This window comes from Rhamphochromis sp. 'chilingali' (assembly GCF_963969265.1).
Source record: "Rhamphochromis sp. 'chilingali' genome assembly, chromosome: 20".
Lineage (NCBI taxonomy): Eukaryota > Metazoa > Chordata > Actinopteri > Cichliformes > Cichlidae > Rhamphochromis > Rhamphochromis sp. 'chilingali'.
In genome coordinates, this window is record NC_137947.1 from 7,112,622 (window position 1) to 7,134,724 (window position 22,103).

General features: G+C 41.7%; 1 protein-coding gene across 1 annotated transcript in view; it reads right to left on the reverse strand.

Annotated features, from left to right (window-relative positions):
- Positions 1 to 22,103, reverse strand: part of cpeb3 (cytoplasmic polyadenylation element binding protein 3) — a 41,517-nt gene that overhangs the window by 8,315 nt on the left and 11,099 nt on the right. Inside the window, 5 exon segments of the mRNA XM_080868473.1 lie at positions 240 to 358; positions 8,254 to 8,343; positions 9,880 to 10,047; positions 11,421 to 11,444; positions 14,678 to 14,734. Of these exon segments, the coding sequence (XP_080724599.1) occupies positions 240 to 358; positions 8,254 to 8,343; positions 9,880 to 10,047; positions 11,421 to 11,444; positions 14,678 to 14,734 (458 nt within the window).

Sequence of the window (22,103 nt, forward strand, 5' to 3'; positions counted from 1 at the left end):
AGTCTTTACCTTACAATATAAAGCACCGTTACACACTTGTTCTTGTGATTTGGCACTATATGAATAAAACAGAATCAACTTTTTTTTTTAAGAACCGTGGGCATACTGTCTGGGCAATTTAAATAAGTGAACTCTCATTAATTCAAGAAAACACATGTACCCCAAGAAAATATGGAGGGAAATGTGGTAGCCATGTCAAAGTATGTTGCACCATTTCAAGAACTTTGTCTTAAACTTACTGGTTTGTCTTTGATTGTGGGACTGGATACACACAGGTAGAGTTTTCCATCTTCCTCAATGCAGGCATCAATCAGGGCCTGAACAGAAGATTCTTCCTGGAAAAGCAGGAAGGCATAGCCTAAAAAGGAAAAACAAAAACAGGGATTTTACAGGAAGAGAGAAAAAAAGAGTTTCCACAGAAACTACATTTCCTGTGTTTAATAGTCACAACCTTGTGACCATGACACTTTAAAGTCTGTCTTCAAGGCAAGAATTCATGGATATCAGACTTTATTTTTTAAATACAGTGTCACAATCCCATGACTAAGCCCCACACTGTTTTCCTTTGAACTATTCATAGATTCAGACAAGCAGGGCTCCAAGTGCACAGATGACCTTGCAGCCTGTTCTTCCATACTCATCAGCCTTGCATTCATATACGAGACATTCAGATGTTCCAGGCACCTTGCCGCCTGCACAGCCTCAGATTAAATGGCACGGAGTGCTTCACTCCTAAAGGAACCATGCAAAATTGATCAGCCTAACGCACTGCAGATCTTCCAGAGTCAGGTAGAGAGAGTTTGGTGATGTCTTTGAGAGGCAGAAAGAAAGAATGAGCAATTCAGACAGTCACTCTGTACTACTGAATTATTTAGCACGGAGAGCAGAGACCTCATCCAAGGTCAGAGCTATTAAGCCACTTCAGGCACCCAATTCAATAGGGTACATCCATCACGCGGTGCTACGGGGATAACGAGCAACAAAGATCTGATTTATAGGCTGAGCATCATGAGCGCCATATATTGAGAAAAGACAAAAAAAGAAAACTTTTTTGACAGATGGATAATAAATACAGGATGCATGTCTGAAACTGATAAAGGTAAATATCCAGTGCAGCACATCAGCCAAAAAAAGGCAGGAGATGATGCCACACAGTCACCTCTGAATAACACTAACCTATTATTTATTGCTCTATTTATGCCAGAAAGGACCCGGCAACACCTGTGGCACCCATGAGTCAGAGGATTACGAGCTGCTGTCTGAGGAGTTTGAGTGGGTTTCTACCGGAGGACACTCCGACTCCAGTCACTTCACCTATTGCGTATCTCTAAAGGCCATTTGTTCCAGTGAGAACCCAATTATCTTTGACATCGTATCACCCTAACAAATGCAAAACCCAGTGACACACACTGACATGGACAAATGCACGAGTGGCAATGCGACTTTGATGTTTTAACATTTCTGAGTAGAGTTGCTACAGTTTAGATAAGCAGAAACTGGAGGAGCAAAAAAAAAAAAAAAAGGTCTGACTCAGCAGACCCCGTGGTGTGTAGATGCATCTGCGTGCATGTATTAGGGAAGGGGAGATAAAAGCAATGCAAGAAAGAAAACTGCCGCCAGTCTCAAAGGTAAGCTGAAAAAAAAAGCAGGTGCGTAAGCAGATGCGGGTTTGTCCTTAGGAGAAAGGGTTTTTGTCCGACTGCGACTGAACGTGAGGCATGTGCCCTGATGCATGTGACGCGTCTCGCCATCGCAGTGATGTGGCACTGCTCTCCCTCTAGCAGTGATGACTACTGCATCTTCCTGACATCGGCATCTACAGCAGCAGAAAACACTGCAGCAGATTTCCATGCAGTGTATGAAGCTTCAGGATTGTGATCTGATGACTCTGAAGAGCGAGAAAACTGCGACTGCGCAGAAAATACTGAAAAGAACCCAAAAGCAGCATTTTTGCAGAAGCCACCAAACACAAAACTGTGTTGGAACTTAAACTGGTCAGTAGCTGGGAAGAAAAGTAGTCCTTCCCTGAACGCCACACTCAGGATCTGCAATACAGCATGTCTACCACTTTCGTGGTGAAAACCTGAGTGTGTTTAAGAATTCACCTCATACTTTGTAGAGCTACCTTTTGAAGCAGTTAGACTTGCAAGGTTCTCCGGGCACGTCTCTTTCAGTTTAAAACATCTGGCAACTGGGATTTTCGCCGGTTCTCCAAGGTGAAACTGCTCCGGCTCTTTCAAGTCAGATGAGTCGTACTGGTGTAAAGCAGCATCTTCAAGTAATGCCACAGATTCTCAATTGCACTAAAGTTTGAGCTTTACCTTTAAACCACTCCAATGTGGGATTAGAGTTGTGTTTAAGGCCATTGTCCTGCTGATAACAGACACTCTTGGCCTTTCTGGCAGACTGAAACTGAAAAGTTATGCTTTATTGGGGATTTATGAATCAGTGGCTACAACGTAACGTCAGACCCACCTGAAACCCTACGCTATGATCTACAGCTATTTGATGTGCACCTCCCCACACGAGTCTAAATCAGCTCTTAGTTTTGTCTGATCAGCAAACTTTTTTGGAAAATCTGCCACTTACCCTTTCCAACTCCAAATGTTTTTTACATACTGGCAACCTTTCCATATAGATCCACTCCATGAAATGGACAGTTTAATGCTGATCTATGGACCGATACTCCCATCTCCACTGTGGAACTTTGCCACTATATCAGTATTACCTTTCGTATCCACGTTAAATCTCTGAGATATGGGTGAGATATTCTTTCCATGTTCTTTTAATAAAAGAGTCATTTGGCTCCGGTTTATACTACTAATCCACGTGACCTCTGAAGTTAACTTGTTGGCATTGCATCTTATTTAGGGATTTACAAAGTAAATCAGATGAATCCATTAAGATTTATTTGTTCAATTCCAGGTTCATTTCACTTTGAAATTCATCACTAAATGATGGTAGGTGGGGGGGAGAGTTTTCCAAGACACCCCAGATGATTTTTTTTTCATTTCGTCTTCTGACAAATTCTTAAAAATGAGATATGTATTAACAGTATGTCAATTAGATAAATATCAGATTTTGCTAGCACAGCAGCAGTACACAACATTAAGTCTCTGTATGCATCTAAGCTTTATGCAAATAACCCCAGGGGACCTCACTAATTAAAGGGTTTTAGCTGTTGGTTTTGCAGGCTAATAAGCTCAGCGGGGCTATGATGTGTTCCCCAACAACAAACTGTACCACTGTGAGCAAAACAATAATATCCACAATGCAAAACTAATTAAAATCAGCTGCTTGAAGCGACCAACTAATCTCTGTCTTTTTTGTAACTGGTCCTTACAGAGCTAACCCCCGTCCGCACCACACACAGGAAATGCACAATCAGACATGACATAAAGAGGATTTTTGTGCATCACCATCTTCCTGCACGTGCCTCATCATCACCCGACATAAGACCCCCTGTCTCTGGGTTGCAGGCTTACATAAAGAGGGTTTGTCATTGGGAGAAATCATGTGGTTTAATGCTGACATTCCCCCTCGGAAGAGAGAGAAAAAAAAGGCAACTGCAGTCGTGCACAAGAGGGGGGGAGGCATGAAAAGGCAGAGCTAGCCAGCAGCTCATACAGTCTGAAGGAGGGAACAACGTGTTCCATGACCCAGGACAGAAGAGAGAGGCGGAGAGGGAGAAGGAGGAGGGGGAGAGGAGCAAGAGAGAGGTTTTTTTTTTTTTAAAGTGAGAAAAGGTAGGAAGAGAAGGGAGAGAGGGTGCATGAATGGCTGCCTTACAAACGGAGTTTTAAAATAGCAGAGGCGGCTGAGGCGAATGGGAAGCTCCTGCTTTAATGTGCCCGGTTAGGAAGTTGTAGAGTTGATGCAAAAGACCTAAAAGTGATGCAGTCATTTCTATTTGCTACACCCCACTTTGCACTGCAACCAATACGTGAACTCCTGTCACAGCATTACACCTGTCGGAGGGGAAAATCTCTCAGCAAACATCCCGTTAATACAAACAAAAAAAAACTTTATACAGTCCTAAACTAGACTTCCGTGGTTGGACAGCTTCACCAGAATAAGAGCCTCATAATTCTACATGTCACGATCAAAATAATACTTCAGCCAAGGCTGCTTGTTAAAGTGGCCTGCGCAGATTCCTCTGGCCACTCTGTCCCCCTCCAACGCTCAAACATCTGAATGGTGCTGAGGATTTCTCTTTTTCCATCATCCTTGCGCAGTGCAGAGGCTTATGCCGCGGGAGGAGAGCACAGATCTGCATTGGCTCGTGCCTGAGATTTATAGGGCTTTGCTGCTGAGCTCCGAGCACTGTCTAGCGAGCGGGCTGGGGGTGGGTGGGGGGTGAGAATATGTACACCAGCAGTATTTCTTTCCTCCTATAGAGCGCAGTTAACAGACAAACAAAAGGCCCCCTCTTGGACAAACCGATGACTTCACGCAGGACCGAGTCTTTCCAGCAAAGGAGGCCAGCTGATTGACTCATGTGGAGAGAAAGTGTCACGTCAGTGGCAACAGGATGACATTTTGTGGAGTAAAACAAAAGACGTGAGCTGCTAGTTTGACCTTTTTGGGAGATCAGGTGGGAAGACTGATAACAATTTCATGTCTGCACAGCTAATATGAATACACTAAAGTGCTGAGAAGTAGTTGGAACCTTTAGTAAAGTCACAACAGTCGTTGTTTTCAGCCGTCGATAGAAAACGAATGCCGACATCTCTCTTATTTTTAAAAGAACGGCTCCATAATGACTGCTCTCTGAACTAGTTTCTACTCGATCTGCTTTCGTATCTTTGAATTTGATAGCGTGAGCTTGGACTTTAAGCAGTGCGCCAACATCTTTCCACTGCTACATCAAAGTCATACAGTGCAATCCTATTCTGCCCATTATCTCATCAATTCAAAGTTATGTTGACTTTGCTGAAATCCAATCCGCAATGGCTAGATAAGCTGAGCGAGCGTGGTCACAGTGTGCACCTCTCTGGCTTTAATGGGGACATTTAAATCCAGAGCTTATCATTAATACTCTCACAAACAGTGCTCTTGTGCACATACTTCAAAGACCTGGATGAGATGCAAAGGATAGAAGATACTAAACCTCCATGTATGCTATATGTGCTGTGAGAGAGGAAAGGCTGCGACTCTGACACAAAATGTAACGAGACAGGCCGCTGACAGCAGGAGGAGGAGGAGAAGAATAAGTAGGGAGAGGAGGAGGAGGAGGGCTTGGCTGGATGGATGAAGGGGGACACAAACATCTGCTCTCCTAAAAACAAATACAGGCCCCTGAGGCTCTGAAGCAATTGCAGAGTAGTCGGCGGTAGAGCAGAGGAGCGGCGAAGTGAAGCGTCACTAATCATCTCAATTTGAGGAAGTCACTCACTGGATATAATCCCCACACGAGTGCGAGAAGATAAATCAAGCCCTGAGTATTGGCGTGCCTCTGCAGCACTTCTCTGCTGCCATTATTTCAGCCTTTCAGCATTTAGATAAAGAGGGGGATGTAGATGACATTCAAACAAGTCTGGCACAAGGTAACTACAGGATGCAGAGCAGTATGTTTGCAGTGCTCAGGCTATGCCATGCAAACAACAACCACCTTCCTCCTCCTCCTCCTCCCTGGTCACAGACAGAAATAGCTCCCTAACATTTGACGCTCATTGCCAACAATAGTGATGACAGTGTTTAGGCGACAGGAGAGGGTGTGAGCGGCAGCCCCGCACTGACCAGAGCTTACTGTTCACACCCCCTCCCACAAACATCAAATAGGGATGTTCCATTTAGTTCATAAAAGCAAAATACCAGTATCATATAAAGCTGTAAGAGCTTGCACGCTTAAGGGCATCAGAAACACAAACATCTACCTTTTATCTATTTAAAACTGTTATGTGGAACATCAGGCATGCAGCTAACTCAGTGCACCATTTGCGATGGTTTGGGGTCTTGTGTCTGGCCACCTGATAAATGCAAGTGTAACTGTTAAGGAAGGTATGTCTGTCTTTAAAGAACCAGATACTGCACTATAGTAACCAGTAGGTAAATGTGTCCTCTGGTACTGAGGATAGCATCCTAGAGATCAGTGTATAAATGATCTCCAGAATAAGGTGATAATTGAACAAACTAAAAAGGCCTCTTTAACATACCGTATTTTCTGCACTGTAAGGCGCACTTAAAATCCTTTATGATCAGCGTTGCTGCTTTACCATGTGTAATAATTACGTTTAACATCCAGGCATCCATGAAAACAGAATTTATTAAATTTAACGGAGTTAGAAGTTAGCAGGAAGTTAGCTCGCTAGTTTCCACCTAAACATGATATAGCATGTTCTGACTGAGAGATTTCTGAAAAAATTAAAACATACGGCTCTGCTATCACTCCCAAAATAAATAAAGACAGAAAATTAAACAGCAGTGACGTTTGTAGGGTTACTGAAGTTGGGCTAGCTGGTATAGAGTGATGTGCTACGTGATCGCTAGCGACATAACATAAACAGTGAAGCTAGAGGATGAATGCTAACGTTTTTCGATGCGATAAAAGTTAGCGTGAGGGTTCCCGATGGTTAGGGACAAATGCAATCGCATGGCAGGATGCTGTAAACGGACCAAGCTTCAGTTACGAGAACAACTGAGATAATCCATCCACAATACGAGGTTAGTCATTAATATACTGCAACAACATGGCAATAGAGCAGCTGCAAGAGAATTCAACGTTAATGAATCAATGGTACGGAAGTGGAGGAAGCAAGTTTTGTTTCCCTTAATGCACCTTATAATCCGGTGCGCCTTATCGTCCAAAAAATACGGTGAGTCTTTGAATCCACTGTAACTACAACAATATTCCTTCTCCATAAAAGTGCCATGAGAATAACATGGCAGTCAAAGTAATTTCAAACTCTTTAAGCATTTTGGATCAGATTTGATTCTATACATGCAGTTCGTTTGTTTTTTTTTCTCTGGTGACCAAAGAAACTAAAAATTAAATTAAACTCTAAAATCAAAAACAGAGAGGCCAATAATAGACCCGTTACAGCATAGGAACAAAGAGCACAGCTAGTTCATGTTTGTCCTTACTCCAACCCTCTCCTTGCACCAAGAGAGTATTACCCAGCCCCTAAATTCAGTCTCGGCCACAATATGAGTCATCCCTGAACCAAAACGCTTTCATAACTGTAGTCACATACTCCCGGCAGTTAAATGTGAATCAAGGCGGAAAGTGACAGCCATCTTCCATTCGGTCAAGCTTGGAAGGACGTTTAACACGGGGAAAAAGGCAGATGACCTCTTGACGCCAATCCCACATTTGTAAATCATTCGTCGCACAGCGAGATGCACACACACACACATACACAAGTGTGTGTTCTTACTCTCACGCCCGGAGCTATTAGTGCTAAAATCTCTGTCACCAGGCATGTGTCCAAGCTCCCTCTGCCAGTTAATACAGAGAGTGTGATATAAACAGAATATTTTAGCGGTTTCTCTCTGAGTTTTGGGAGTGTGGTTTAAAATTAGAGCAAGAGATGAATTCCCTCTACTTACTGATGAATTCTACACAGATCCCCAGTCCTACATGTCTCCTCCCCTTACATGGCGGCATCCTAAGCTCATTCATTCCCCTAAAAGGATGCTGCATTTTTTCCCCCCGTGGTTTTGGATATTAGTAGACCCAAGCCTATTCAAAATAATCCTCCCAAGCTAAAAAAGAGAGGGGGATGTTGAAAAATGGGAGTGGGGGATAAATTGGCAGAGATTTTTGCAGGTCCTCCAGATGCAGTGTATTACCATCTGCCTATGGAATGTCAGTTATTTCCAGAGCGTCTTTAATAGCTTCCCTAATATGACACACTGTAGCTCCCAGGCCAGAGGGAGTGATGTAGAGGCTTTGAGGAGGGAGGCGCGACTCTGATCCGCTGCCAGAAAATGACACCCGAGAGCCTGTGCAGAAAGGCGAAAAACTTTCACACTCCTCAGGTGCTCACTCGAGCAAACACTTCTGGGGTTAAAACTCTTGGTGGCCAGTTATAGAGTCATTACACGCTGTATGTGTCTCTCTGTGCGATGCCTAAAGGTGGTTGCTAACATAAACAAACACCTCTGAGGTTGCCCAGCATGATCTGTGGATTCTGCGTAATACGAATCTTTGCAAAACTCCAAAATGGCGATGCACCTGAGGTGATATTTATTGGTCTACACTTTGATGTCTGATGGGAAAATAGAGATTATGGCATGAGAACCTACTATTACCTTTAGGGGGGAAGTAGGATTTGCTCTCAGCTTTGTGGGGCCAGTCTACCACCAGGTGCCCATAGCGACGGAAACTGTTGGTGATTTCATCTGCGAAAATAAAGAAAAGACAAGAAGGAAACATGAAATTGAAAGATTCTCTCATGGTTGTTCATGTAAAATGTATGTAAAGGAGTGTATGCAGAGCTGCTTTCTATTTTTTGCGCTATTCCTTCTGCAGTAGTCGCTACTGCATTAAACGGGAACAGAAGCCGAGCACATCCAGTGTGCACTGGAAACTCATGCATTTTTCATTCTGGTTAGGGCAAAGTATTGTGCAACAACTCAGTAGCACATATGCTTGTTCACTATATGGACACAGACGAAAGAAAAAAAAAAAAAGACACAAAATGGATACATATAAGTAAATATCCCAAATTAATGACAGGTTGTTGTTAGGTCATAGATGTTAAAACATAGAAATCACCATCATTAAAAGAGAAACTTGGGACTAAGAGACTAAAAAAATGAAATCAAAATCAAAAGTAGATTAGCTCAAATATGATAAGGATTGCAGTGTCCCCCACCTCTTCCCTATAGAGCCAATCTGTAGCCGAACTGCAAAACATAACTAGTCGTTTTGTTGCAGTGATGCATGTGCACAACCGAGGCTGATGGTGACAAGGGTATCTAGGTTTTATTATGGTAAACATAAAGGTAAGTGCACCTGCTGTTTTTCTTGGTAAAAGCCCAAAGCCTTTAACCAAGATGGCTGCCAAGTGGTGAGACTCATGCTAAACCTGTTAAATGCTAGAGGCTAAACTAGCTTCACTAATGTTTAGCATTTGATCATGAAACAATATTTTCACTTCGACTTTGATAAATTGGTAAGATTCCTTTTCTTTTTTTTTTCCTTTTTTCTAAAAAAAAAAAAAAAAAAGTGATTTATTGGGTCTAAATATACGGCAAATTTAATTCTGCATTTTTACTGAACAGGGGCTAAAATTCATACACTTAGCAGGTACTTTCTACGGGTCCATAAAATAATACATTGCGGGAAATGCATTCATTCATTTTCTCACAGGGAGCTTGATAGAAAGAGTGTGTGTACAATAAATATGATGATATGACTGGAAGCTAGTTAGCTTAGCTTAGCACAAAGACTAAAAACAAATGACAAATGTTAGCCTTGCTGAATTCATTGTCTTTCTAGTCTCTTTGCTAAACTAGTTTTACAAACTGCTGGCATTCGCTTAATATTTTCTGAGCACTTTATATGTTTTTATAAAAAACCAAAACAATAAGAGCATTTCTCGGTATGTGCTATGATTAGGGAATGGTTAAGTGTGACAGTGTCAAATTGTAGAAATTGTAAAAGTTTTAATAGTAGAAGTTCAAACTGGCGGTGTGTAAATTATAATCCTCAACAAGGAGTGTCAAATTGCCCTCAAGTACGACTCGCATATGCCAGTTTAACTTTCAGTGGCAAACAGCCAAAAACACAGTCTGCAGTTTGTGAAACTTGGAAGTTTTAATATATCACAGAGTGGTGCTGACACACAAAGAAAAAAAAGAAAAAAAAAAGAACCTGTCATTAAAGGATTGTGTTTCTCCAAATGTATAAATGAAAAATAATTCTTCCTCTACCTTCGTCTATGTCAGGAGGGAGGCCTCCAACAAAGACCTTCCTGGAGTAGCGCTCCATCCTCTCTCCGTTCTGACCACGGGTTGGCGAGTTCAGGCCTGGAGTTAAGGAGGGGTCACCATGGCCGTCGTCAAGAAAGCCATCTTCATAGGGAAAAAGACAGGAACGACCTGGGAGAAGAGGAAGAGAAGAAGGACACCAGGAAGACGGACGGGGGAAAACACAGGAAGATGGAAACGTAAGAGAGAGTGTTAAATATGAAAAAACAGAGGGAGGATGTGAGAGATGTGGTTTGTAGTAGCAGCAGCAATTTTAATATTGGAGATTACCACCATAATTCTGACTATAAGCTCTGTCTGCCGGGCAGTTTTCTTCCACCTCTTATTACGTCCACTCTGACTCTTATGTGATAAAGACGTTATATAAACATGCAGATTTATATCTGAACTATCAGAAATTCTGCAAAAGTCTCAGATTCTACTGTAGTGTTACCTAAAAGGCTAATTGTAGCTTTTTGGAGAATTTAGGCAGACATATATGGACAACCATGCTAATGGTCTTCAACATCACCATATGGTTATAATGTCTGTGTGTCCACATACTTTTGGAAACAGTTTCCAAATCATGTTGTCACAATGTTATGCTAATCATTATTACAATCAGGTTTGCTAGCGTTCAGACACCACACTGCACGGCTGATAATGAGAATAGGTGGAGCTGGAACTGGTGCATTACTTTAGAGTATTGTTTTAAATTGTGGCATTCAGGAGAACCGTTCGCAGCGCATTATCAGACCTTTATTTGCGTCCATGTCTGTACTTAGGGAACAATTACAAAGCAATTTTATTCAGGAATGATTCACTGCATGTCACTGGCTTCACCATGCTAATGCTATAACCTATAATCCCCAAGCCCTGTGCTGCAGTGACCTTACAAATGTCACACAGTAGCTTTCCTTTTTACTCTAGAAGAAAGACAGAATTGGTTAAAATGCACATCAAATCAGAAATGAACCCTGCTGAAAGCACCCATCTTTGCCATCACGATGATTGGGTTACTTCTGAGTCAGCGTACTCTGTAAGGAAACCCTTAAAATCGATTTTGGAAGCACTTCAGCCAAACATGCTGGAAGATTGTTTGATTTGAATGATACCAAAGCAAAAACTGCTGATACTTTTCTTTTAAGATTTGAATGCATTTGCATACAACACCAATAATTTCACTACAGATCATATCGTAAATATTAAAGATGGAAATCTGACTCAGAATAGAGAGAGAAAAGAAAATTGTCGGATAGATTTTTTTTTTCCTCTCACCATCAAGCAAAATAAGAGTCATACAGAGAGATTTGATGGACCCCTGCACCCCTTCCTAATTAAATGCACAACATGGAAAACACTGTGTTGAAATTAATATGATTTCATTCCATCACAGCACAGGTGAAAAGCAGATAGTGACACCACACTAAGACCCCCCTCAGCCTCGGAGAAAGAACACGGCCGACATGGCAAGCAGAACCCCCAGAGAAAATGCCACACGTTACCTCTTCTTCGGCCATAGCTCCGGGCTGCTTGTCAGCACAGTGGGGGAAGGGGAGAAACACAAGGAGAGACAGAGGGTTGGGGCAGGAACAAGGATAGGAAAGAGATATAGAGACATGGGTATTGTAAAAGAAGAAGGAAAAAAAAACTAGGAACATCTCTAAGGCAACAGTGAAACCACAGATGGCCACACCTAAGCTTCAGCAATGGGACGGGAGTGATTATTACAGCCTGGCACCAGCCTTCAGTAAACCTGCTGCACCTGCCTTTGCAACAGACAGATACTGCACGGCAGGCAGGGAAGGCGATAGGTGAGGTTTGGCTACGGAAATGACCGAGATACCCGACAGCATAATGCAACGCCCCAGAGCTGGCGATTGTAATCTTGGCTTAATAAACCCGCAGTGGCGCGAGTCCGTCCTAATCTTCTGTGAATATTCACAAATGAGGCCATAAAGTGGAGTGCATGCAGAACAGCAGGTAAAGCAGGTTAGTCATTATCATGGCCTTGGTAAAATATTAAAAGGTGTTCTTAGGTCTGGGCTTGCAGACCAGGTCCAAGTGGAAACTTCCCACAGGATAAGAAGAGTGTACGGACGAGGTCGGCAGCGTTGGGGTTCTGAAAAGGATGGCATGCAGACGGGAGCAGTGGAAAGCAGGCTGTGATGTCACAGCTCAATTGATCCAAATATACAGAGGCCAAAGTACAGCACTGTGATCAGCTAGATCCCCAGCTAGACACGTGCGCCAGCTTTTAAACTGACCTCAGTTATTGTTTTTTTACATTTTACTGCTCATTTTACTGCCATGAAATGATAAGCTGTAAAAATATAGATAATGGAGGATATTAACAGAATTTGCTCACGTTTAGCCTTTAACAAACTGAATTAAGAATAAATTCATTATTAGAGTCAGAAGGGAGGGGTATTCAGGATATGTTCACTCACTAATGTCAATCACAAATGGTCAGCCTGTGAGTGTTTTCAGTCTTTGATTTGACAGCCACCCGTCGTTCGTCACATAGAGTTTTAAAACACCAAGACTGTAACAAAATTGGCATCTTCTGTCCTACTTCTAACCATTTTAAAATTCTTTACTGATCAGAGGTCATGTGATAATGTCTCCATCAACCAAACCTATTAAATGTGGAACTAACTAACTTTTAATGAAACAGTCGTTGTCTTTACGTGTGTTCTGTGGTTGAGTTTGTAGACATTTGTAGCATTTTCTATTATATGTTGTCAGACATTTGAAAATGTGAAAAAATTTTGGCATTGGTACAAATGCCACTTAACAGTGTTGCTTCTAAGTCTACAACCTGCTGTGTTTGATTTTCATTCACCATACAAGTCTGTAGTTTACATACTGGCCATACTGAAGATAAAGATGCTGAGACACAGTGACAATAAAGCTACCGAGTAGATCTAAGGGAGGAGAGCCACTGACTTATAATACTGTATCTGAGGCCAAAAATTAACTTTCATGCTTCATATGCTTCATAAGTTTTGAATGCAAGAAAAAAAATATCATTTCAGGACTTAATCTCTGAAAAGTTCCCACAAACAATTTAGCTTTCAATCTCGCTGTGATCCAAACTGAAGCCACAAAGCACAAAGTAGGCAAAATGCGGTGCAAATGCCAACAAACAGCAGGACACCCTCCTGCCCCTCTAAACTCATCAGTCACAAAGCAGACCTCAAAAACCAATATGGGCCTTTGCATTGTGAGAGCCCCATTATGCGACTTGCCCCTCTGGCTCCTCTCAGGGAGTATATATTGTCTCTGAGCCTCTTCTTCCTCGCTATGTTTTCATTAAGAAAAGATCTGGCTCACCAATCCAAAAAACCTGGGCAGTGTCTCTACAGCTTTGCCCTCTCACCGTCTGGCCTTGGCAGAAACAAAGTCACCTAGCAACCAGGGCAAAATGAAAAAAAACGTTGTGCTGGGAAACCGTCAGATGCCTCTCTGAGAGAGAATACAGCCAAGGAGGGAGAGGAGGAAGGAGAAGAGTGAGGGGTTAAGAATACGTACAAACTTCAAAATGTGTGGTATCTGAGAGAGAGAGAGCAAATGCTTGACAGGAAACTCTTTGTTTCCTCTGGGCATGATGAGTTTGATGCGTCCTTCTCTACTCTGCTTCAAAAGCCTCAGAGACACTTCTGCTAAGCTGTCAAGTGAACAACACCAATAAATCCGGAAGGAGGACCTACAGTCATCACTTTCCCATCTTTTGTTTTTCACTTCAAGTTCCAACGCCATCTGCAGAAAGCAGAACCCTTGCAGGTTTTTACAGCCTGAAGCCTCAAAGCTAATGGGATGAAATGAAGGAGAAACACAGAGTGAAACTCTCAAAGTTGAAACCAAAGCTTCCCCTGTCTACACCGATCACAGGCTGCGGAGTCAGCTGACAGACGAGGAAGCTATGGACAGATCTGTGCTCGCCTGAGCGTTATCCCATGACACAACAGTTTAACATCAAACCGAGGCATGTTCTCCGAGAATAGAGATGATGAAAAGAAGAAAATGGGGAAGGAGCATCGGCGTTGTCAAGATGCGACAGTAAAAACTGCTTAGCTGAGAAATTTCCTTCTGCCTTTGCCCATTTCTGCACCCTGTAGGCTGACTGAAAATATCCAGAGAGGAAACCAAGGCTTCTCGGATTTGTTCTGATTACCAGTCATGAGAGAGATCCTGTATTTTTATTTTTTTTACTGAGGTTTGTACCCAAAAATGGAAAAAAAAAATAGATACTAATGATAATGATAAAGAAATATATCTTTAATAATCCAGGAAATCTCATCCCAGATCCCATCAAACAAAGACCATTTAGAAGGAAAGACCTCGGCTGAAAAATTCTGTGGTATTCAAGTAGCTGCATATGAGATAAAGAGTTGATTTTCCTCACTGTCTCATCTCCCGTCACTGTTGGGTCATCTGCCATCTGTTGGGACACTGAATCTAGCCTTTTGGGGTATTTTTGGATGTGTTTTGAGTGGTTAGTAAATAGCACTTCCTACAGTGTTAAAAGGTTTGTCTTAGGTTTATGGTGTCAGGGAATCCAGGGCTTCGTAGAGGGTGGGCAGGTGTACCCAGCTCATACTGTCAGTGGCCCCTGTGGCGAGGTCATATGTTTAACATGGAGGTATCAAACAGCGTGCCTCCCACTGTTGGTTATTTTTGAACACAGAGGACAAAAAAGCAATGGTGACATTTATCTTGAGCAATAATGATCAGCCCCTACAATGAAAATGTGACTTACTGTTCAATGACATTATGTGGTCCGCCCCAGGATGATGAAAGTTGAGGCCCATACGTCCTGCCAAAGAAAAAAAGAAAAAAAAAAAAAAAAAAAAAGCACGCTTTTTACAAAGAAGGGAAAACGTGGAATTTTCTGATAAAAAGTCAGCCTGTCGACAGACATTCATTTTGATCTTCCACTGTACTGTGTGCAATGGGAAAATGCCAGCCAGGATGAGCATGACACAAACAGCAGACACATTTACACAACTTGGTAGAATGGCATAAAAGACAAACACAGACAACAGATGCGGGAAAACGAGGTTGAGACACACATCCTTTTGTTGTCACATATCTCATATGCACACATGCTCGAGCAAACAAAACCAGCTACAAGGCTAAGAATTCATCAAAGCTGCTATGGTTACAGTGTGCGCATGTTACAAGAACCATCTATCTTTGCTTTCTTGGAAGTAAGGTGTCTAAATGAAAGACTTCCTGGTTATCGTCCTTCTTGTACAAAAAACAAACGACAAAATGCACTACCTAAAGAACCTACCCATTTTAAATAATAAAATGTTACCTTACAGCCAATGTCATTCACAGTGACAGCCACAGAAACTCAAAAATATCAGCTCTATATTTTAGCAACAACTAAAGAAAAAGGGAAAAATAAAGCAACATATTCACAAACTTACATTTCACACATTAATATTAAGAGAATACCCTTTTGGTCCTTTATTGTTCACCTATGCAAAGTGTTATTTCAGTCACTTCAGCGACAATTTGCAAAGTGCTGGGGTTGGAGGGAACAACTATGTCCCTATAGGTTAAGTGAACTTTGACTTGCTTACACCATAGCCAGTCTCTTAAACGCTTCAAAATGTGCCCACAAAAGACAGATACTGGGGACAGCGAGGGGGGACTTTTCCTGGCTCGTGAAGAAGAGTGGAAGACGCAGATAGACCTGGTTGAAAACCAGAGAGGCAGGCTGGAGGGAAGGATAAGGGGGAGGCCACCCTATAGCTTCACAGATGTGCATTTCCAAACTCCTCAAACCCAGTCAGAATCCAGCAGACATTAGGAGCTTGGAGACAAACAAAGCCAGTGCATTCACATTCAAGTGTCAGTAACCAATGATCATGAAGAGGTAAACACTAAAAAAAACTAGTATGTGTCCCTACAGTGGGGGGTGTTTTTGTTTTCCAACTCTTGACAAAGTTCTCTGATCATCCACTACGTTCTCTATCTCCCTACCCACAGTCAAGTCAGGCTGTCATCAAAGTTCAACAGCCCCAAGGGATAGCTGCACAGAATCATGTATCGGTAAACGTGTGGGTGGTCTATTTGTTAGTTCTTCGACCAAATTACAGGGTTTAAACCCAAATGTCTCGCTGACTAAAGTGTGCTTGAGAGGATCCAGTTCTACTTTCTAGCAGGCCGTGCACTTTAACCTAGTAATACTGCCAAGAAGATCAAAAAATACACACTAGATACTGGAGACTAGAGCGCGCGCACACACACACACAGAATACAGAAACAATAAAATGTTGCTGATTGGAGGGCAAATGTTGCAACAGGTCCTGAGGGCTCTTGCCTTTCTGCCGAGATTAGTCATTTTGGGTGACATGGGGGTACAGTTACCCTTCTGAAGCCTTAAAATAACTCTGGGCAGGTGCCATCTGTTTCCCCTAGGAGAAGAGTGGCAGGGCCAGAGGGGCCCCTGAGTTGCTGCTGCTGCCACTGCTGTTCTGGTGACATTTCCTCACAGAGAGCTATTCTCGATCCGTCTCTCCCAGCCGCTCGGGAGAGATCCACTACATTAGGCACGGCTCCAAAAGCACCTCCAATTCCCTCGCCTGACCTGATCCGCAAAATGGAAAATTACCTCACATCGACCACTTAGGTAGAAATGGATAAAGAGTGGGCTGTGGATAGATCATCAAAAAGCAAGTTGGCATCAATTTAGTATATGGCATCTCTGTCTAAGCAGAGCCATCGTGTTTAAAGTCGGTGAGAAACCTAGAAAATTTTGGTTAACAGTAAAGTAACAGCTATCATTGCTGAAACTACAAGAATCCTGTTCTGCAAGTTTTCACTAGAGTCCACGTGGCTCATCACCACATGTCTCACATGTCAACTGCTTTGCTAATGTTTTGCTTGTTCGTCTACCTTATAGCACATTTTTAACTGTGTGTAAGCGATATGTTTTTCCCCCAGTTGCCAAGACATTTACTTAGCAGGAGGGTGCCCCAAATCTACACTTCTTGCTGACTAATGCCAAAAAAATACAATTACCAGTACTAAAAAGGGAGTAAAACACTTTGGGGGAAAAGGGGAAAAAAATGCATTGACTTAACAGATGACTCAAAAGACGAGAGGAGTGGATGTTTTTCTTAGAAAACCTAGTCAGAGTTATTTTGTGTCTCTGTCAGAATAACCTACTTCTTCCCCTTCACACCAGCTCAAGCTGACACTAACAATCCACAAGATGATTGCAACAGGGTCAAAGTTCCTTTAACTATCACGCCATAATGTTCAAAAAGAAAATGGTGAGAACGTGTTTCTAGTGGTTAAACCCAGTGAGTCAAAACTGCTCCCCACTGTCATTAATGTCTCATAAAATTAATAACCATAAAACCATGATATACCTTTCCAGCAATAACAGAGGATTTCCAGAATCCAGTTAACTATGATGCTCTACTTGTCTGAGGAATTAAAGCTTTCAACACCATTTCATAGTTTGTGAGATCTGGGCAAACCATGATTTTAATAAACTAAACAAGCCCAGGCTTGTTTTGTTGCCTAGGCAGGATTAGCTCAGTCATGCTTGCTGGAGTCATGAATTTTCCACCACAACAAAACATAACACTGACAGTGCAATTTATTGGAAGCAAGGTGTGATCTAACCTTTAACACAACCAATAAATACATCATCTTATCTCTATAGAGTCACCACTGTCTGTTTAAAGTACAGGGTTGTGCCTTTTAAGTTGAAATCATCTGGTGTGTTACGAAGGGTTGAAAGTTTAAGGGGTCAGAACAAACAGTTGCCCAACAAAGCAAAGTCCTTTAACCTTGGGTTAATTTGGTTCAACCCCTACCTCCGAACCCAAACCAAAGGAAGATTCTCATACATGACGGTTTCATACCAGTGTGATATTAAGTAAGAACAAACTTTTATCTTTCCTGGGGTCCTTCAAAGTAAATTTTCCCCTTATATAGGAAACAAAGTCCAACATTTAGGCTCAACCTTTAGAGGCTTTCAAGAAAAGTAGGAGAAAGGGTGGGTGGGTCTCCTGCTTTTCTTCAGTTAAGTGAAGAAGTGCACAATTAGATTGTTAGTCATCTCATTTGTATTATGTTTCCACTTTGTGTTTTCCATTACACAGCCCACAAAGTCAAACAGCACTAGTGTTTGCTATCCCTCGATTACTTTCTCCACTTGACTAAGTCTTAAGTCAAGATTTCAACGAAATGGTGCCAAAATAATGAAGGACCAGCATAAGGGTTCAACGTTGATTCAGTGAAGTTAAAGTTGACACAGCGATGTTGACTGAACATCGTTCCAGTGATTGTTTACTATCCGGTTTATAATCAATCAACCATCATAACATAGACAGTACTAAAACACAAAACTGTCTATAAAACCTCAGTGGCAAACTGCTCGCAGTCTAAACTAGTTTTTTCTTTAGGACAAATGCTCAAGAAAACATTTCAAATGTGCAAATTAGCTGATCATTTAAATAGTCTAAGAACATCCAAACATACTGTAGCAACACGTAACCCCACCTCCCACTCTATGCAAAATCACAATTACCTGATAATATAGCTGGTAGTTTTTACGTTTCCAAAGCCCAGACTCATCAGGGGTGAAAATGGTGACACAGACTGGACCTTACTAACGTAGCCCAGGATCACCCTCCTCTCCCTATAACTAATGTAAGCGACTAACTACAGGGGTAGTGATTGATCTCCTGTCTCTTCTATTCCAAGCCACACTACACATGTATAATAAGGGGGATCTGTTCAGGATATGGCAACAAAGAGTGCCGAAATGGACCCAGAACGTACATTGTATCGGCTATTCAATAGAGTTCAAACAAAACAAGAACACAAACACAAAAACTGACTAATCTTATCATTTTATCGGTATGCATGAACAACCTTATGGTCTATGCTCTTTACAGCTATTGCAACTGCAAGACTGGGCTTAGACACGATGCTTTAAATGCCTACAACAATGCAAAAGCAATTTTTTTAAATTAATTGTGGTATCGATAGCATTAGCCTTCCGAGGATGAAGAAAACCAAACTATTAGGGGCATCAGAGTTAACCTTAAGCAGTGAAATCACATTCACCCAGGACCTTATAGTTATTGGCAAAAATCGTAGCTGTAATGTAGCATAATCCCAGAGCTAGCTTATCTTAAACTCTGTGGAAATAATGCTAAACCAACAATGTGATACTTTTACCCCCACCCACCCCACAGTCACTGTCTGTGTTTGCTTGTAATGCATGCCCCCATAGGGATCTTTCCTTTGAACGCAGTTTAGTCTAACTTCAAGCACCTAAAGATACATCTAAGTTATGTTCGCTACCATTTATTAAATCAAAAAAACTCAACAAACCTCAGAAACTGACCTTTCAGAGATGGCCCTCTTCAGTTTTTTGTACCAGGGCAGAGGTCAGGGGCTTTTTTGAGGGTTGTTTTTGAGAAATCAGAAAGCACGGTTTTATGTTTTCATAAATATAAGTATTTTTTTTAAACTCTTCAAAACTATAGAAACACCACAAATTTGGGATTCTGAACAGTTCTCCCCCGTCATAAGGTGATAGATTTGTAACCCTAATGCTAAACTAGAGCAAACTACAGCAGCTGTTTCGATAGCAGAGCCTATCTTCTAATTGAAGTCTCAGAGGTGAATAAAGCCAGCACATTTAGCAAATGCTGAACCAACCCTTTAAATACACAACTGAAATAGTACCTCGTTATGAAAATAAACTACTTCCAGTCTTCTAAAGGCTGCTCTCACACACTGAAACTGATGCAAATTGTAACTGATACAAGATCGTGTGATTCAGACCAGCTGAGGCAATGTGTGTGCGTGTGCATTAGGAGAGACACATTGTGGGTGGGGTGGGATCTACACAGCGCTTCCACGAGGGTTATAAGGACTTTCGAGCATCTCAACTCATTAGTGACAACATCTAGAAGTGTGTGTCTGTGTGTGTTTTTAAGGAGTGGCTGCAGTCACACCATCACACCTCTTGAGCTGTCTGATCCATAGACAGGAATAAGTGACAGCTCAACAGAAGAGTATATGAGGTGAGAGTGCTTTGCATGGAATGCCAGAGCTGATTTACATGTCAGCAAGAATTTGAAAGTGTGTTTCCTTCGTGTGTGCATGCACGTGTGTGTGCATGTGTGCATCAAATGCTACCACTGGCAGCAGAGGTAGTGGTTGTTGTCAGAGTGGTGGTGTTTTTCCAGCACATGTGTGTGTGTTTGTGTGAGTCTTTAGTCCTCCACACATGAGCTCAGCTGACCTGTGTGTGTGTGTGTCTGCAAAAAGGGTTCGTTTGTTCAGATGTCCCTGTGGCCCTGCTCCCCTCAACCAGGAGTAAAGAGCTTTTAGAAAGTTTAAAACATTGACTGTAATGGAGCGTGTCTTTGAAGCAGAAACTTCTCAAAACAAGAGCTCAGAAGAAACAAAATGAGGTGGTCCCACCCCTGTCTTTAAAGGGTGTGTGGATGAGGTCACCTCACTGATTCACACATCACAATACTGAGTACTTTTTCTTCTTAAGAAAGAGAAGGCGGCGCAGGGACTCATAAAACACTCAAGGAAAAACAGCTATTCCAGGCACAATGAGAACTATGTGAGAAATGTCTTTGATGGGATTGATGTGGGCGGTACCCACTCGGTTGGGAATGCAAAACTGAGCCTACTGGGTTAATTTGTTTTGACTGGTGGCTTTCAGCTGGTGAAGAGTCTCCCTAAAGTAAGATGTTGGAGTCGCTACAGCAGTAACTTGCCTGTGAAACAACAATAAGTGTACATTCAGTTAAGATTTACTGATCAGATATGTGGATTCTTAAGTAATGACAATGTTGTCGTGGATATTTTTTTCTAGTTTTTCAGAGATACTCTCGTTCTGAGTGTCAGAAAGTTTGATCAGGTTCGACAGGTCAGGCCTCAGTGCCTCTGGAACAAAACCTCCTGTTCCTATTGCCATTCATGCTAGCCTGGCACTACCCAAATGTGAAAGATGATCTTAATCCACAGACTAATAAAACTTAAAAAAAAAAAAAAAAAAAAGCAACTGCACCGTTTACAGCGCACAAACACACAAACTTTCACAAATTTAGAAAGTTACATATAAAAATGAAATTTTCTTCCTCCACTCAGAAATGATCAACCAATCAGATTTGAACAGTCAGGGTTAGGATCTTCTACCTACATGGCTAATTTTCTAGGTAGCCTTAATCAAGGAATAAGCTGCTTTTAATTTCTAGTAATGTCTAGTTGGGGTATTTTCTCAACGTTATTCTTGATCACATATTGCACTCAGCAGAAAACAAACAAGTTTGCCATTTAAAATATTCAGTATGGTTTCAGCCATGGAAGGCAGCCCACATTTTGCCCACTTGCCAATAAGGATCTGCGGGACTAGTCTACTACATGTTTAAATGTTGCTGCCCTTAATAGTCAGTGACAGAAGAGTAGTCTGTTAAATGTATTTCCCCATTTCCTCCTTAACAGGTAGGCCAATCTGAATGAAACATTGCACAAACATTGTGTAGGTTAGCTTTGTCAGAATAAATTGGAATAAAACCAAGCAACTGTGTAAACATATTTTGTGCTGACACGAAATAAACCAAGGCTATTGCTGCTAACACTGGTAAGATTAGCCAAACTCTGCAAGCTAACCAAACAGAAAGTATTACATGCAGATTTTAACATGTGAGCCAGGAAGTTAACAACTAGCTAATGTCTGACATGAGTACATCTTTGTTGGCTGGTGTCCAGAAAAGATATGCAAAACCTTAAAGTTGTAGCAAAATTTAGAAAATTTCGTTACAACTTCATTGTTAACTAAAAATGATATTTCTGGGCTAGATACATTTTCTTGCAACCAACCAGTCAAAACCAAACAAAAAACAGAACAAAAACAGAAAATCAGCTAACATGAGGTTTTTAAACAGAGGAAAAACAAAACTGCAATCTGTCAACTTGTCACGCTAACCTGAACATGACCCCATATTTGGAGCGCGTACCAAGTGATGCTTTCAAAATTTATGAGCCAAAGTTACATTTTTGCAACATTTCTTCAATTACTGGAATTTTGCTCGTCAACCCATTTGGGAAATCCTGCCTCTTACCCTGTTCCCTCTGGACCTTACACTTCTGCTTGCAACAAATGCTGCACATGACCACAGACG